This window comes from Olea europaea, chromosome 21 (assembly GCF_002742605.1).
Source record: "Olea europaea var. sylvestris chromosome 21, O_europaea_v1, whole genome shotgun sequence".
Classification (NCBI taxonomy): domain Eukaryota; kingdom Viridiplantae; phylum Streptophyta; class Magnoliopsida; order Lamiales; family Oleaceae; genus Olea; species Olea europaea.
This window is the reverse complement of record NC_036257.1, coordinates 10,352,254-10,370,710: the sequence shown is the minus strand read 5'-3', so window position 1 is coordinate 10,370,710 and position 18,457 is coordinate 10,352,254. Positions and strand designations below refer to the sequence as shown.

Here is an 18,457-nt window from a genome sequence, read left to right as displayed (position 1 = left end):
TTTCCCCTTTTTTTCGTTTTTTAATTTTTCTATTTTTTACTTTATGGTGTGAACGCCACACTTCCGGCTTTAATAGTTTCAAATCCTCCACCATCTGAACGGTCACCGTTCGTACACATATCTCTCCCCCTGTTTCTTTGCATGTGTGCAATCATCGTATTTTGCTGTGTAGACAATAGTCCTGATTTCATCGCGTCGTCAAAAAATTATATATGATACGTTATACGTAGCATAATGGTTACTGAATTATGATTCTGTTTTTCGGGATGAACAAGTTGATTTTGTCGACTCAGGCAATGAATTAAAATAGATATACACATAGTGGAGCAATTAGAATCAATCTCTTTCGTCTCTAGTCATTAATGGTCAATCAAAAGTCTTTTATTACCTTAAAGATCTTCTCTTGTGTTTTAGTATCTGTCCACAATCCAGAGTAAAAGGCTTCACGAATATATGTTCCCTCTGCTTTCTTGGATGCCTTGGATTTGCAAGATTCCAACCCACCGTTGCTGCCTTCTGTACGTTTTGTCTTAGGACTGAGGTTTCAATGTTCAAAGAGAAGATGAGGTATAATTGGAATTATCCAGTTATTATACATTTCTCTTATAGTTCCCAAGACTTTTATGGTTTTTTACTATCTCAGGGATTCCTACTAGTACGGGTGAGGAGGCTTGAAAATTTGCAGAAGGCACTTTAAAGAGTTCCATTTGTTGCCATGCTTTGAACCAGGACATATAGTTCTCCTCAGGGACTTTGGCGTTCCACTGAAAAATCCATCCAGAACTAACAATCTCTTTTGGAGCAACCTCAACAATTGATATATTTTTCCATAACCGAAGAAGGAAAATGACGAGATAGAGAGTTGAAGTGGAAGCAGAAACAATGTATAAACTCAGAAGCCATTGGGACTCAACCTTTCCAGTTTAGTGTTGGTGTTAGAATTTGAATGTTTGGGGAACCAAGCCATTTCTTTTCAGTTCTGCAAGATTGCCATCCTCCATTAGAATTAAAATGGCTTCAAAGATCGTGTGCTAATGGTAACCAGTTCTGTAATACCTATATACAAAAGCAATAAAAATTTCTAATATTTGATGTGTTAAATCCGGTAATGTACACAAAATTTAAATTCAACACAACTCATATTAGTCTGACCAGTTACTGAGTCTTGCTGCTTATGGTTTTGATATTTTGAATTTCATTACGATCCTCAAATAATCTTTTCACGAAAGAGTCACCATCACATCCAACTGTTCAGGGAAAATGTGCGTCCTGCAAGTCTTAGTAGAAACTTGTCCTTGAGTAATATAGAGGCTTAATGGTGAAAACGCATTGTCAAGTTCAAATAAATAACAGGGTGAGTCTTCTTACGTATACCTCTCAATTGATTAGAATCAGGTTTTGGGAAAGAAATAAGAAATGAATAGCATTTCTAAACTAGAATCCAATTCCAATTCAGACCCCGATTACTAGGGTTGTCAAACAGGCTGAGCTGAATACGGTTAACCAACATGTTAACTAATCGATTACGATAAATTGGATCGGAACCGCGGACTTTTTGGTACATCACATCCATGCATTTACGATTCATGTCACGGTATCGATACTCCTGAAAGGTGTTCTATTTGCTCGTAGCTCCCGGCTCGTCGGCTCAACCGCGGCTTGTCAAAATCCGGCTCATGGGCGGCTCAAGCTCGTCAAATGATGAGCTTGAGCCTAAACCCGAACCCAAGCCGAGCAGGGGCTCAATTAGAGATGGCAATTTGAACTGTCAAAATCGAAAACCGCGGTTAACCGAACCGAATAGGGCGAAAAAAATCGAACCGATGATACAATGGGGCGGATATAGATTTGATTTTAATGAACCCGTTCGTAATGGTGCGGATATGGTATTTACGTCGTCGAACCGAAACCGAACCGATTACCCGCTAAAAAAAAAATCAAAAGAAAAAAACACAATTGAATTGATTATGGGCTTTACACTACTTTTCTATCCAGACCTAAACAAAATCCCTCCCCTCCTCATTACATCTACCTGACTCATTCGGCCAACCTACTTACCATTAGCTCATAATAGCATTAGTATGAAAGTATATAAATGCAAACCCTACTCTTCACAAACCACAAACTCACGCACGGCTCCACTGCCTCTACGGTCCAAGTCGTCGTCGCCTCCGAAAATTTGTTACATTTGTTAGCCATTCTATTACTGCTGATCATGTAAAAATGGAGTTCGATATTTTTCTAGACGTGCCAGTATTGCCAAGGATGAATAGGAATCAACTTGGAATGCTGATCTATACTAGTAAGACTTGTAGAAAAGAATGAATCAAGTAACTTCGATGCACAACTATTAAGAATGAAGGAAAAGTTTAGTATTATTATATTTATAATATTGTTTGTTAAATTTGTATTTTACAATTGAAAATTAAGATAATGTTTGCATTTACGTTTGGAATATTGTTTGATAATGTTTGCATTTTCGTTTGGAATGTTGTGTTTTTGTTTTCAGTGACTTTTATCATAAATTGTTTTATATCAATTTGACGGATGAACCTATATAAAAATAATTTATTTTTGTGGTTATTAATCGAACCGAACCGTGCCGAACCGAAATACAAACCAAACCGATTTAAGTGGTTTTGGTGCGGTTATGGTATGGTCAAAAAATTGGTGGTGAGCCCGAGCCCGAGCTGAGCTAGTGGGTTAATAGGCCGAGCCGGCTCGGCCCATTGCCATCCCTGGCGACTAGTCCAGCAGGTGCTGAATACTTCATTTTTCTTATTGACATGCAGGACAAAATGGACTCACATAGGTCTTTACAATCTAATTCTAGTTAACTTCTACGAATACTGTTAAGGACAGGACAATCTTTGAAGATGGAGGGCTTTTGGCTGATTATATTCCTCTTTATTACAAATATATATTGTTGCAGATTACACGCACTTGGTGGAATAAAGAGGCATGATTCTATTGCTATAATACCTTTTCTGGAAGAGTATGAACATAAACACCAGATAAGAATATCTCAGTTGAAAAAAATTCCTCTTTGATGATGTTCTCAACCAGATAATTATAGCTACCATTTGCCTCAAATTCATAATGTAGGGTATAACTTTTCTCTGATACTTTTAGCACCTGTTTAAAAAGATCATAGAGAAACCCCTCATATTCCTTCTCATTTGTCTTCTCAACCCACTCAACCTTCACAGCCACCGTATAAGAAGTCTTTCCAGTAACTCCAATTTTCATGTGGGCCCGAGAGGGGGGTACACCCTTTTGCGACTTGGTCTAATTTCCCTGGCCACTTTACCAAGCTGCCTAACTCCCCTTTTCCCCATTTTCACTGTTATCTTTTGTTGAGAAGCCAAATTTAGAGGACCAAAAGCCAAGCTCTCTATAATTCCAGCAAACATTGTTAACAATCTTGAGTATATACTTCTGTACTATTTTTCCACTAAGGGAAACGAATTCATCATTTAGTCCAATGAAATTGTTCGATAGAATTTCACTGAGCAATTAATTTGGATTAGTAGTACTAGTATTGTTCCTGCGTAATCTTCTCACAGCCTAAGCAATAGCTGTAATGCTATCATATGCTTTAAGAGCATGGATTCCAGGATCCAGATTTTCTTCATTTGGGTATTCCAGTCTGAAATTCTTTTGAAATTGATTCTTAAAATCTTGGAGAGGTCCATTTCTATCCAAATAATAGCTCTTGATCCCTATAGCACCTTCTGTGGACCATGGACAAGAAAAAAGTGGGTTCAACAGAATGGAGAAAATCTGAAATAGAGTCTGTCAGAATCCATACTGAATCTCTATCCATTAATCCTATCTGCTTAGCTTCTCTAAATAAAAGAGTAGCCAATGGTATTGACAATTGAATAACAATAAAAACCGTAGACTGCTTCCTCATTAACTTTTCAGCGTCTGTCTAACAAATCCTTAAGAGAATGGTGGAACAACCATTTCATACTCAATTTCGGAGACACTGCTTTGCAGAGCTTCAGACAGCAGATTATTCATCCCAAAATTAGCAACATAACTTTCTTTATGAATTGCCGACTTCTCGTCAGTGGCAGGAATTGAAAATAGCCGCAATGCACATTATCTGTTCCGCACTATCAGTAGCCATTTTCACCAAGAAAGGGCATCAATTCTTGGACAATATGATGCAATGGAAGCTACTTCTAATGAATGGACTGGCACTTGATCTCATTTTCCAACATGGGCACCTGAAGCTGCTTCCATCCATGTCTTGTCCTGACATAATCTGGACCTCATCCTACCAAGGAGCTTCTCAGCTGCATCATAAATTAAGGCTAACAAATTGAATCATATCTGGGGTTAGTAATGTGGCTTAAATTGATAAGAAATTGCACCAGCAGGAGATGATCTACAGCATCAGAGGCTTCATAAGTACCAGCAGATCAAGAGAGGAGAGTGGGTGTTAAGGAAAAACACTGAAATTGCTATCTGTTTGCCGTTAGTTGTTTTGTAGTTATAATTGGCCAGTGAACATGCTTCTCAAACAATTGGCCACTTAATTAGTTCGACAAATATTTTTAATGAAGTTAGCCCAGTTAGCAAACATAAGGGGCCAAAAGGTGACCTACTAAATGAATATTGGGTAGAAATGCTGTTGAAGATCTTATCTTCGAGGTGGTCAACAACATTGAACTTGAAAATTATGCATTAAATCACAAAGGAGATATGCCTTCCAATTCAGTCAATATATAAACATCTACAGTACTTGAGTTAGTTGCAAATTGTCGTGGAAGCTTGCTTCAAAGATCATTAAATCGGTGTTTTCCAGGTTTAGTTTCACGATACCTTTCTGTAACAATCAACTAATCCAAATGGCTTCAACTCACAACCAATATATTCATTTCGGTTGCTTCTCAATCTCACCCACAAAAGGATAAGATAACGGTGATAATTTGCAAGGCAAAAAGGCTCGGGAAAAAACAATGGAAGAAGGCAAGAAAAGAGACTGAAATACAAAGATGAATCCACGTGTTTTTGGAAGCACAAAAGGCGGCCTTTTTTCTTCTCTATGGCACACGTTTTTCATCCTTTCCCACACACAAATCATAAACTAAAAATGGCTAGGGTAAGCACATATATGTAGAGTTAGGTTAGGATTTAGTCGGACCAATAATAAGGTTAAATGGGCTAAGATTTAAAGCCATCCAAAAGGTAATATAAATGAGGTTGATCTTCCCCAAGAGCTCACATCGACGAGAAGGTTTGGCACCTCGATGTCGGCTCTTCAGCATCGAACCAATGATCACCCATGACTTCTGTGTCACACTAGTGCCACAAAGGCTTTTGGTGGGCTTATTGGTGCATACCACTACCAAGCTGAGCCTTTAGACTTGGTTGTTAATAATTATTTCACTCATTGGCCGAATCCTATAAAATATAATACAAACTGTTTAATATCATTATCCGGAATTTATTGGATATCAAAATCCAACACAATACCTATATTCTTACTACAAGTGCCAAAAGAATTATCTCATGGTAACACTGAGAATGAAGATGCCTCAATGTTTATGAACTGAAGAATGCAATTTAGAACATGAAAATCCGAATGCAAATAGAAGAGCTTGAGCTATTTTTAAATGTTGAGGATATTATCACATTTAACGAATTGACCTAAAAGTTTAGCTCTTAGATATGGTTGCATAAAGATCATTTAATTTTTTCCTCATTAAATTCTTATACGTGCATAATTTTTAATAAATAAGTGACAGCGACTTGGGACTTTTCCATGCACAAAAGGAATATTGTTTCTAATTTCCACTTGAAGTTGATTTTGATTCGAAATTCATCATACTTGTTAACATAGAATCCAATAAGCTTCAAAATGCAACAATAAGATGATCTTGACATCAAGACAGATGATAAAGTTGCAATCATGGGTATAAGACTTTGCATCAACCTTGAGATACGGGCGCCTAACTAATGAACTTACATAAAGAATTGAGGAAATTGTTTAAAATATCCACTTTCACATGTCCATTTGTAAAAATGTTCACTTTCACAAATCATTGTAAAAATGTCAATTTTGGAATATTTTGGACCAAATTATCCCTGTGAACAATTTATGATTCCACACAAAAACAAGAAATGGACATTTTTGCTAAATTTTTGATATATAACCTGCCATATTTATTTTAAAAGTGCACATGTCAAATCACAATTAATGCTATTTTTCTCGTTGACACAGGAACGTCGAGAATTACATTTCAAATGTAGAGACTTGTCATGTTCGGAATGAAATGTCATTCTAGAGATTTAAAATGTTAAGAACAACTTTTGAAATGTTGAGAACATTTATATATTGTGATTTGACATGTGTACTTTTAAAATATAAATGGGATTCAAATATTGAAAATGACATTTGAAATGTCGAGAACATCATTTTAATGTAGGTTCTCATAGAAGCTACTTATCGAAATCCGCAACAAATTGAAAAAATAAATAAATTGCATCTTTTTTCATAATAGACAATTTAGTGCTAAATTTAAAAAGTTGATATTTTTCAATTGATACACATGAAATTAGACATCTTTGAAAATACCTCTAAAGAATTTCAAGTACTATATTTTTTTGTTTGTCAAATTAGTCACCCAACTTTCTTGTTATTTTGAAGTTGGTCCCTCTGTTCATCTTTGTTACTCAAAATGATAGTCTCAACAAGAGATAGAGTAGCTGTTTGAAGCGATAAAAATTGCTAACGATCATTTCAATGTAGTTACTTAAAAGAACAATTGCGTCCTCTAACTTTGTTATTAAATGATATAAAAGCTAAAAAAGGAAAATTTAAAGAAAAAAATTAACATACATTTAAGTAAAAAATACAGAACATTTCAATCGAAAGTCTATTCAATCAAAATGCCAAACCAGGAATCAACTAGGCAGTCTCCATAATCTATCAGTTTCCTTTTCATTTTGCAGATGATAGTGAACAACTAAAAGAACAGTTTCTGGATTTCTTTGCATGACATTCTTTACTTTCGTGAAGACTCAATAATCTATCAGCATGGGGAGTCATGCCACGGCTGTGTAGCTTTCTGTGGTTCCCTGAGGTAGTATGTTTCAGGGAATGATTGCAGCACAAGATCGTACTGGACTTGACATTACTTTAATACTGTACTGTATGGTTTAATCCACCTAACCAAATATGTAATAGAAGTTCAAAGAGAAGACGAGATATAATTAGAATCCTCCAGTGATTCTATATTTCCTCCGATTGTTCCCAAGTCAGGTGTTTTATTCAATTATATCTGGGAGTTCTGAGTTCTGCAGGGAGGAGGGCTGAAAAATCAGAGAGGGATCAGAAGGACTAATTAATTCAATCTTTGAAGAGTTCCATTTGTTAAATGATCTTCTCCTCCTTAAAGACTTTGGCCGTCCACCATGAAGATACTGCCCCAACCTAACAATTGTATTAGGAACAGCCTCAACAGTTCGCGTAAGATCATATGCAAGTTCTGTTCTGTCTTTTAATTTCTTTTTCAACAATCGGAGAACGGAAATGAGGAAACAGAGAGTTGAAATGGCAGCAGAAACAAGATATAAACCCCAAAAACTCTCGAAACTCAAACGTTTTGTTTTTATGTCAGCATCAGAATTTGAACAACTCTCTGGTGAATCTAACCATTTCTTTTTTAAACGTTCAAACTTTCCGTTCTCCATTAAAGTTAGAATGGCTTCTGAAGCATCGCGAGCTATTGGGGAATTTTTCTGGAAGACCTGTACATGAAAACCCACAAAAAATTGTAGTATTTGATAAGTTAATTCCAATAATACTAGCGGAAAATTCAAAAGACATGACAACTCAAATTAGTATCACAAGTTAAGGAATACTTACAAACCCTAGTCCTCCAAAACTGTAGGTAGGTCCGGTCACTATATACTCTTTGCAGTGATCTTTGAGAAAAATTTTCCGATAAGGGAGTTCAAGAAATGCAGCAGCAATACTTCCGTTCTTAAATGCCTCCGAATAACTCTCTCGGCTGCTTATGGTTTTGATATTTTGAAGTTTAATTATATTCCTCAGATAATCTTCTACAAAAGAATCACCGTCGCATCCAACTGTTGCATTAGTTTTCCTTATCGAATCTATGCTAGTCACAGTTGGCTCAAGGCGTGGAACAGTCAGCATTGAAGTGAGGCTAGCCTCGTAACTTGAGGTTAATACCAACACAACAAAGAGCCAAATCACAACCACCAGTTTTGTATATTTTCTTTCAATTTCTTCTCCTGTATAACATAAAACCCGAAAACTGTAAGCATATTGCCTCAGATATGCAACTGAAATAGTCCATAATGATAGAATGTTAAATCTCTCGTATGACATGACTGAACTGTGTGACGAACAAGATTGTAGTTTCTTTCTCTTCCATGAAAACTTGGTAATGCCTTTCCTATCCACATTATTAAAGATGCAGGAGATATTTAAGATGCTTACTATGAGCAAAGAATAGAGAAGAGAATGTGAACCACATTGCAGTTCCAAGTTGATGTTTCCATGTCCCTTTAAATTCTTCATTAGACGGATGCTCTATAAACCAAACGACGAACGATGTGTAGAATAAAATGGCTAAAGTAACCATCCACAGGTTCCTAGTGAAAGGCTTCATAAATATCCATGCCATCTGGGGTTCAATTTTGACTGGAACGATCATCGACACGCCAGATTCCCTAAATGGTTGAGTAAATTCTACAATTCTTGACCGCTCGGCTAAGATGGTCACGTCACCAACAGCAGCATCGAAGTTCTTTCATGCAATGTGAATCAAGGAAAAAACAAAAATTAGGTTATCTCATTAAATATGCTTATCTTTTAGGTGCTGAATACTTCATATTTCTTAATGACAAGATGGAGAACATTGACTGAAATAGTTCTTTACAAACTAATAGGTGTTCGCTTCTACGAGCACTATCAAAGAAGGAACCAGGGTTTTAAAATTCAGGAATTTGGCAGATTATGTGCTTTTTAATTACAAACATATACTCTTATGGATCAATCAAATGTAAGAAAATGTCTCAGATGAAATTATTACCTTGTTGCTCACATTCCCAACCAGTTCACTAAAGCTACCATCGAAGGGCATAAATTCATAATGCAGGGGATAGTCCAATATTTTTATCACCTCCTCAAAAATATCAATGCAAAATCCGTCATATGTTGTTTTATTTGTTTTTTTATCACGTTTCACCATTACAAACTCTGGAAAGGAATCGTCTTGTGGAACACCAATTCTCATTGGGGCTATATCAGTAGGAACTGCCCACCCTTTGGGGACTCGGTCCAAATCCCCTGGCCAAGTTACCAAGCTGAGCATATTGTTCATATTGTCAAAACCAATAACTCCACTTCCCTCCTCCACATGTCTCTCTGAGAAGTTAAATTTTGATGACCAGTTTCCTAGCTCTTTATAACTTCTACCAACAATGTTAACAATCTTGTATACAGGTTTCTGCTTTAATTCTCCACCATGGAAACGAATTTCACCACTCAGTCCAGCGAAATTGTTTGATAGAACTTCATTGAGCAGCAATTTTGGATTACTAGTATTATACCCACCTAATCTTTTCACAGCTTCGGCAATAGCTGCAATGCTATCATATGCTTTTAGAGCATGGATTCCAAGATCCCAATTGTCTTCATCTGGGTACTGCAGTCTGAAATTCATTCTAAATTGATCTTTAAAGTTTAGAACATGCCTGTTGCGTTCTGAATAATAGCTCTTGATCCCTATAGCACCTTGTGTGGAGGACACCAAATTGGGATCAACAGAATCCAGAAGATCCGAAATAGAGTCTGTCAAAATCCATACTGAATCTCTACCCATTAGTCCTATCTGCTTAGCTTCTCTGAATAAATGCTTAGCCAGTGTTAAGGACGAATGAAGAACGATAAAAACCCTAGACTGCTTCCTCAGTAACTTCGCTACTTCTTGTCGAACAACCCCCTCAGGATCAGATAGAGAAGAGAACGGTGGTAGGATGAGATCATACTCAATAGATGCACCAACATTTTGAATAGCCTCAGATAACGTAGGAAGCAACCCAGAATCAGCAAAATAACTATTGTCTTCATGAATTGCTATTACTTTTCGCCAGTGGCAGGAACTGACAATAGCTGCAATACAATTAATCTGTTCCAGGCTATCAGTAGCCATTTGTACCAAGAAAGGCCATCGATTCTGGGTCAACAGCGGGATACTAGAAGGTGCTGCTAATGAAAGTACAGGAACTTGTGCTGGCTTTCCAACGTGGGCAGCTAAAGCTGCTTCCTCCCATGTTTGCGTCCCATAATAACCTGCACTTTTTTCTTGCCAATCAGCTCTTTGGCTGCAGCACAATGAAACAAATTTCATCAATTCTGCTGGATAATTATTATAAGAAATCATAGTTTCAATGAAGAGGAAGAAAGGGAGTAGATGTAAATTTTGAGACATTTAAACCGAGTTTGTTGCCAAGGATTTACGGACAAAAGTAAGACAAGAATTGAAAGGAAATATTTAGTCCACAGCCATGCTCGAGTTTATCTGTTTACTTCCACCTGATCCAGATAGGCATATGGCATATTTTATTTGGCCTGTTTCTATCTTAACGGGACAGTTTATGTCAACAAGTTAACTCTAAGGTCGGGTGCTCAATTACCCGGCGTACAGCTTTATCTACATGATGAAACCTCAATATTCAAAGATTGCCTTTTGTATAACATTTTAATAGAGAAAATATCACGGTACCTGTAGAAACAGCCTGAACAGGGTACTTGCTGGTGTTTTTGAAATAAATATTCAGCCTGTGATTCCTTGAATTGTTGTTGAAGTTCTGCACGGCCAAGGTCATGGCCGTTTTCTGTTCCTTCCCAACACGAGAATCAACATCGATAATTGCTCCAATGTTTGTGACTGAGCTGTCAGCTTCTACTACCAATCCAGAACAGAAAGAGAACAGAAAATATGCAAGAACGAGAATTGAAAGACGGGACAACTTTGAACCTGGTTTCCTGCTAGATAAATGAAAAGGCATCGTTTTGATGTGAAACGATGGTCCTGTCTTCTTCGTGTCGTGAAAAAGGATCAATATCATATATTTTGAATGATTTGTCGGATACCATTTCTATTTTTATGGTCAGAAAAGTTGACATAGTCAATTCAATTTTTCCCAGCAAATAGAAAAGTATATGGAACTGTACTATTGCTGACTTTTCGAAACTTTATCATATGGAATTTTCTTGATAATAATCCCGAGGCCAGAAGTACACGGATACTATGAACCAATAGGTTTTGCGTATATAGGTCAAACTCACCTTTTCCCCTTACGATCTGGTGCATAAATTTAGTCAAAATTTAAACATTAATGCAGGTCGCACGTATTGTTACCCGCTTGACTCCCTATCTGCTATGTCGGTAAATTTTTTTAAAATATATGATTAAAAAAGAATGAAATATATTTTATTAACGTGTAATAATATTTTATAAAAGATTATATGATTGAAAATAAGAAAGAGAAAAAGAATAAGAAGAAGAAGAAGAATGGAATCAGACTAAGGCAAATTCCCATTTTTATCAAATACATTTTTCTCTCTCTTCTTTTTGACCAGACATTCTTCATTAAAATAATATTACACGTAAATCAGAAACTTTTCGTTATTTTTCATTCACACATTCTCCATTAATCTACTATTCGAAAATTCATTTATCCATAAAAATGGGTATCAAAATTGTTCCATTGGTCACTAAAATTATATATAATGTTTTCGATTGCTCAATGAAATTTAAAATATCGAGTTTTAGCCATTAAATTTTGAAACGTTACTCATTGGCATAACTTCCATCACAAACCTCTAACAAAATTGACGGCGTGGCTGACGAAATGCACGTGTGGCGCCCTGTTATACCGTTAAACTTTGAGATGGTCAAATTTTGACCACTAAACTTTGAAAAATATCTTTTATTGCGCACTAAACTTTTAGGTGATCGAATTTTGGCCACTGAACTTTAATATAGTTGAACTTTGGTTACTAAACTTTGAAAAAGTTTTCTATTGTTCACTATAAATTTGAATTTTATTAAACTTCTTTTTATCTACCTTTAGAACAAAACTTTTAAATTTTCATATTAATTTTTAACCACACATTTATACAAAAACATTTTACATTTAAAACTTTTTTTTTTAACTAATGGCCATCAATCAAGGGTCAAACTTCGTTGTTAAAATTTGAATTTAACTTAATTTTAATATATATTGTGTATTCCATTGCAACTAGTAGTCACTTCCTTTGCACAACTTTACAAAATGTTCTCTATTGCTCACAATAAATTTAAATTTAATTTATTCAACAAAAAATTCCTTGCTTGTTTTGTTGTAAAATTCAAATATTATGATGACGATGATGGTTTAAAATTTTTCAAAAGTAAACAAAAAATAAATTTAACTACTGTGTAATTGATTAATTATTCCTAGTCATATAAATAGTGTTTGTAAAGCTGTGTTAAGGATGTGACTACTAATTGTAAGTAAATACACAATATATTTCTTGTTAATATTAAATTAAATTCGAAATTTAACAAGAATTTTACCCATACTTGATTGCCATGATTTAAAAAATATTTTAAATAGTGATTTTTTGGAGAACGTGTGATAAAAAAGTTGGAAAATTTTTTGAGTTTACGTATAAAATATTTTATTGTGTAAATGTGCGATTAAAAATGAATATGAAAATTCAAGAGTTTTGTTTTAAAGGGAGTTAAATAGAGGTTTAATTAAATCCAAATTTATATTTAGTAATAGAAGATTTTTTTTACGTATAGTAGACAAAGTTCAATTATATCAAAGTTTAATGGCTAAAATTCGACCACCTCAAAGTTTAATGAGCAATAGATAATATTTTTCAAACACAATGCCAATACCTAACCTTCTTGATTTCTGAAATCCTTCATAATTTCTTTGGTATTTGTGATAATATAATATTACTTGTACATAACGAAGTTATATAATGGTTTACACATAGATGGGGTGTCAAAAAAAGAGTAAATAAGTTATTTTTCTTAATTTATTTGAAGAAATTTTGATCAAATCATATATCACCACGCCATGTTTATGTAAGCCATTGTTCTGCATGTAGCCCAATCATAATGATATTACCTTAAATTGTTATCCTTTCAATCAGAATAGGAATTTCTTCCATACAGATAAAAATTTGATACACTGATCTCTTTGTTGTTTAAATGTCCCATTTCCAGATTAACCAACGATCTCTACAACATCTGTTAAAGTCATTGAAATTATAATAACTAGGTAAAATATTGGATAATTAAGCAGAGTTGATGAATTATGTATTTCATGGTTATTTCAATAATTCATCAAAAGGTACTAATTAGTTCGTGAACTATATAATTACGCATTTTCTTGCATAAAAAACTAACTAAAAAACAAAATTCGAGATATAACACGGAAACATCATCGACCGCATGCCACAGGTAAATAATCAACTATAGAAAAATAATACAAATGTCTCGTATTTTGACATTTGAATTATTTCTTAACCACATCAAAGAAAACTTGTTTAGAATCAAAAAACTAAATCAAAAGCAAAAAACTTCATTTGTTTTAGCTCTCTTAATTTGTTAAGGAACGGAGACGAGCAAGCAATCATAATTTTCGCCAATTTTTTTTTATTATATTCAGACTTCTCCATAAATCAGAATAAGAACTCAATTCTTATTTTACGTGGATATACTACTCTCATGTGTAGATTAATCTTTAATCTCTTAAAGAACAATCATTTTTGAGTTTTGAGTAATTATTTTAATAATTACTAAATTTATTTTAGTACTCTAATAATTATAAATTTCTAAATGTTTACTTTAATGGTTACTCAGTCAAGAATAAATAAATAAAATTAAAACATAAGTAGCACCCAAATGCCAATGTGTGATGAAAAGACATAATTTATTATGCCAAAGACAAAAGTGGAGAGTTAGGAATTAGAATTAAAATGTTCCAATGAAAAAAGGTAATTCGACTTTAGAGTGTAATTTTGGAAGGGTTTTTCAAAGCCTACATTTATTTAGATTTTAGCCCCTATCTTGTAACCATTCTTTCAAATCCTTTTTCCTCCATCTCATACTCATTCTCAAGTACACATTCTCGTGATAAAATATTCTTCACATAAGCTCAATTTTTTTAATCACGCATTCTTCAAACTATTACTATTCAAAAAAAATCATTCTTTACAAAAATTGGCTATAAAAACGTGGGCTTAAATTTTTAGCCATGTGATTAAAAGCAAAAAGCACTTTTCGATCAAAACAACTTAGCCCCTGTCTGTGCGCACTATTTTCCAAAAAAGAAAAAAAAATTAACTTTTTCGTCAAATCAATGGCTCTATAGGTGGAGAGATAAAGCTGCATGGAATTCAATTACTTTCTTGCTAAAAAGACATTTATTAGGGAAAAATTATATATTGCCCCTTTTAAGTGTTTGAATTACACGTAAAAAATTTCATCAACCGTAATATTTGATTATTCTTAAAGGGCATACTTGGCAATGCACAATTAATATTATTTACAGCTATAGTACTTTGTTTGAAGATAATACTTGTTACTAGAGGACTCATAGCCATGATTCATGTGTTTGTTTCTTAAGAAGAACGACCGATGGAATTGAGTTGAGACATTAGGATGAATGTATGGACCAAGTTGGAGAATGTAACAAATCCATTTCTTCTTCAAATTTCTTCAAAAGTTAAATTGATAGTTCAACATTCATAGAGTTTCAATTTCAACATTTACTAAGTTTCAATGCGGCATTCATGGTATTCAATTTGGGGTTTAGTTCCTAAGCTTGACACCTGGAAATACAAGATACACCATCAACATAGAGTGTTGAGAGCTTAGAAATACCATTATCAGGAACGAAATGGAAAACATTCGGAACACCACCAATGGTTGGAGCTATGAACTCGATTTATGGGCATTTAGTATTGAGAAATACTATTTGTACATTTTTGTTCACCACTTGGTTTACAAAACCCACAAGTAACAAGATTTTACAAATTATACACCATATTGGACAAAAAAGTCAAATCAACCAGTGAATTGACTGAATTCTTGTAACTTGTGCATTATGTAAACCTAATGGTAAACAAGAATGTACAAGTAGCATTTCTCTTAAACATTCTTGATCTATTTTTCTCCTTAAGTTCTTTTGGATCGATTTTTAGTCCAACAGAGCATTCATCCCAAAATTAGCAACATAACTTTCTTCATGAATTGCTTACTTTTCGTCCATGGCAGGAATTGACAATAGCCACAATGTACTTTACCTGTTCAATGTTATTAGTACCCATTTTAACCAAGAAAGGGAATCGATTCTTGCACAATATGGATGCAATGAAGCTGCTTTAAATGAATGAACCGGGGCTTGAGCTCACTTTCCAATATCTGCACCTGAAGCTGCTTCCATCCATGTCTTGTCCTTAAAATAATCTGGACCTATTTCCAGCCAACAGCTCCTCGGCTGCATCATAAATTAAGGAAAACAAATTCAAGAGGGGAGAGTGGGTGTCAAGTAAAGGAAAAACGTAGAAATTATTGTTTTTTTTTGCCAATAATTGTTTTATGAAGCAACCCAGAATCAGAAAAATAACTACTGTCTTCATGAATTGCTATTACTTTTCACCAGCGGTAAGAATTGACAATAGCTGCAATACAATTAATCTACTCCAGGCTATCAGTAGCCATTTGTACTAAGAAAGGCCATCGATTCTGGGTCAACGACAGAGTATTAGAAGCTGCTGCTAATGAAAGTACAGGAACTTATGCTGTCTTTCCAACATCGGCAACGAAAACTGCTTCCTCCCAAGTTCGCGTCCTGACAATAACCTGCACTTGTTTTTTGCCAATCAGCTCTTTGGCTGCAGCTTAGGAAAACAAATTTCATCAACACTGCTAGATAATTATTATAAGAAATAATAGTTTCAACGAAGAGTAAAAAATGGTGTTGGTGTAATTTTTGAGACATTTAAACCAAGTTTTGTTGCCAAGGTTTACGGATAAAAGTAAGACATGAATCGAAAGGAAATATTTAGTCTGCAGACATGCTCGAGTTTATCTGTTTACTTCCACTTGATCCTAATAGGCATATGTCATATTTTATGTGGCCTGTTTCTATCTTAACGAGGATATCCAAAAGATGGAACCTCAATATTCAAATATTGTCTTTTGTATAACATTTTGATAGAGAAAATATCAGGTACCTGTAGAAATTGTTAGATAATTTTCATTATTTTGTATGTATTTATTTTTGTTTTACGAATGATTTGCCACCCTAACTAGTATTTGTCGCCGCACAACGGGGCCCGTGGGGGCTCGGGGGCAACGCCCCCGAAAGAGAATTTTATTTTAAGAAGTCTTTGAATAGGTGCATCTGTTCGTTTTTTAACGGTCACCTCCAGTAGATGTATGTAAAGATTTCAAGGGACACACCTATTCAAACGGTTGCCTCAATTTCTATAAATTCTGGGCAAATTCTCGTTTGCAAAACACATTAAAAAAAATTATTCTTCTTTCTTTCTCTTGGCATCAATCAGTTATTTTCGAGTGTCTTCTTGGTTTGATCAAATAGTCACAATTTGAATCAAACGTCTCCATTGTATCCTAAGAGAGATTTTCTATCATACCCCAGTTGTGACTTTGTTGGATAGGAGAGAAACATCTCTTAAAAGATAACGTTTTTTCGTGCCTTGGAGTTCATTAAGTATTCAGATTTCCCAACATTTTTCTCAACAATTTTAAGAGATGTCTTCATTTCAAGATCTGACAGTAAATGAATCTGTGGCACCCTCAATTCAAGTCATGAATCAAGATTTGATTCGTCTTGATCGGTTTGATGGACATAACTACACGCGTTGGCAGAAGAAGGTTTTATTCTTCTTGATAGCAATCAAACTGTCCTACATTCTGAGTGATGATCTCGTGCCTATTCCAGAAGAAAAAGCAGATGATTCAAATGAACGCAAGAAGGAATTACAGGAACATCGGAAGAAACGGAAGGATGATGATTTTCTGTGCAGAGGCCATATTCTGAATGCACTATCAGATTTCGTTTACAGTGAACACAGGACTATCGGAACAGCAAAAGAATTGTGGTTGGCATTGGACAACAAGTATCGTATTGAAGAAGCAAGCAACCAGAAATTCTTGATCGGTAATTACTTTGATTTCAAGATGACGGACAGTAAGTCTGTTCTTACCCAGGTACATGAATTACAACTTATTGTTAATAATCTTAAGAATGCTGAAATTGTCTTGCCTGATGCATTTCAAGTTGGAGCCATTATTGCAAAATTACCAAGTTCATGAAGTGGCTATAAAAAGAAACTCAAACATGATGAAACCAAGCATACCTTGGAATCCCTCATGCGTCATTTGTGTATTGAGGAAGACTCTCGTAAACGAGAGAATAATGATCAAATGGCAGAAAAGGCAAACATGGTTCAAGGAAATCATAAGGGTAACAAGAAGCGTAAAAACTCCAGTTCTAAGGAAGATTATGCAGAAACCTCTAAGAAAAAATTCAAGGGGGATTGTTTCTACTGCAAGAAATCTGGTCATATTACTCGTGAATGCCGACATCGAATAAAAGACGAGAAGGCAAAGAACGAAAAAAACAAAGAAGGATCAAGTAAATGTGACTGATGGAAATCATGATCCAAACTTTGTTGCTATGGTAGAAGAAGCCAACTCAGTTGGATTTGAAGTAGGATGGTGGCTGGATACCGGAGCTACAATTCATGTAAGTAATGACAAAACTCAGTTCAAGACTTACAAAAAATGCACCGATGGAAGAGAAGTAAAAATGGGTAACAATGTTCGTACCAAAGTTGTTGGAATTGGATCAGTTGAACTGAAATTCACTTCGGGAAAGAATCTGACTTTGGCAGAAGTTCTCCATGTGCCTGAAATGACCAAGAACCTGATTTCTGGGGATCACCTTAACAAGGCAGGTTTTAAGCTTGTAATTGAGTCTGATAGCCTTATAGTATCTAAAAATAATTTATTTGTCGGAAAAGGTTACTCATGTAATGGTATGTTCAAAATGAATCTAATAAATGATAACTTTGCTTATACTGTTGATTCTTTACCTTTATGGCATGCTAGATTAGGCCACATAAATTATAAATTCCTTAAGAACATGCATAATTTAGGAATTATTCCTAAATGTAAGTTTGATGATGTTAACAAATGTGAAATATGTGTTCAAGGTAAAATAACGTGTAAACCACATAAATCTGTAATGCGAACATCTGAATTACTTGGTCTTATACATTCCGATGTGGTTGATCTGCATAGTAAAATTTCACGTGGAGGGAACAAGTACTTTGTGACCTTTATAGATGATTTTTCGAAATATGCTTATGTAT

General features: G+C 34.8%; 2 protein-coding genes across 2 annotated transcripts; one reads left to right on the top strand and one right to left on the bottom strand.

Annotated features, from left to right (window-relative positions):
* Positions 1-6,767: 6,767 nt before the first annotated feature.
* LOC111370581 (glutamate receptor 2.7-like) lies at positions 6,768-11,124 on the bottom strand. The gene is made up of 5 exons (XM_022992368.1): positions 10,773-11,124; positions 9,078-10,371; positions 8,483-8,792; positions 7,883-8,274; positions 6,768-7,764 (listed from the first exon to the last, which is right to left on the bottom strand). Exons 2-5 carry the CDS (start codon positions 10,197-10,199, stop codon positions 7,282-7,284), a joined length of 2,307 nt encoding a protein of 768 aa, XP_022848136.1. The 5' UTR covers positions 10,200-10,371; positions 10,773-11,124; the 3' UTR covers positions 6,768-7,281.
* Positions 11,125-16,832: 5,708 nt separating this feature from the next.
* On the top strand, positions 16,833-17,396 carry LOC111370101. Its single transcript, XM_022991803.1, has one exon. The coding sequence runs from the start codon at positions 16,833-16,835 to the stop codon at positions 17,394-17,396; it is 564 nt and encodes a 187-aa protein (XP_022847571.1).
* The last annotated feature ends 1,061 nt before the right edge of the window (positions 17,397-18,457 follow it).

Excerpts from the sequence above, each read along its gene's own strand:
- LOC111370581 (XM_022992368.1), bottom strand. The coding sequence starts at position 10,199 with ATGGCTACTGATAGCCTGGAACAGATTAATTGTATTGCAGCTATTGTC. Across the intron at positions 8,793-9,077 it reads TTGGGAATGTGAGCAACAAG|AACTTCGATGCTGCTGTTGG; the intron begins GTAATAATTTCA and ends ATTGCATGAAAG. Across the intron at positions 8,275-8,482 it reads TTCTCTATTCTTTGCTCATA|GAGAAGAAATTGAAAGAAAA; the intron begins GTAAGCATCTTA and ends TATGTTATACAG.
- LOC111370101 (XM_022991803.1), top strand. The coding sequence starts at position 16,833 with ATGTCTTCATTTCAAGATCTGACAGTAAATGAATCTGTGGCACCCTCA.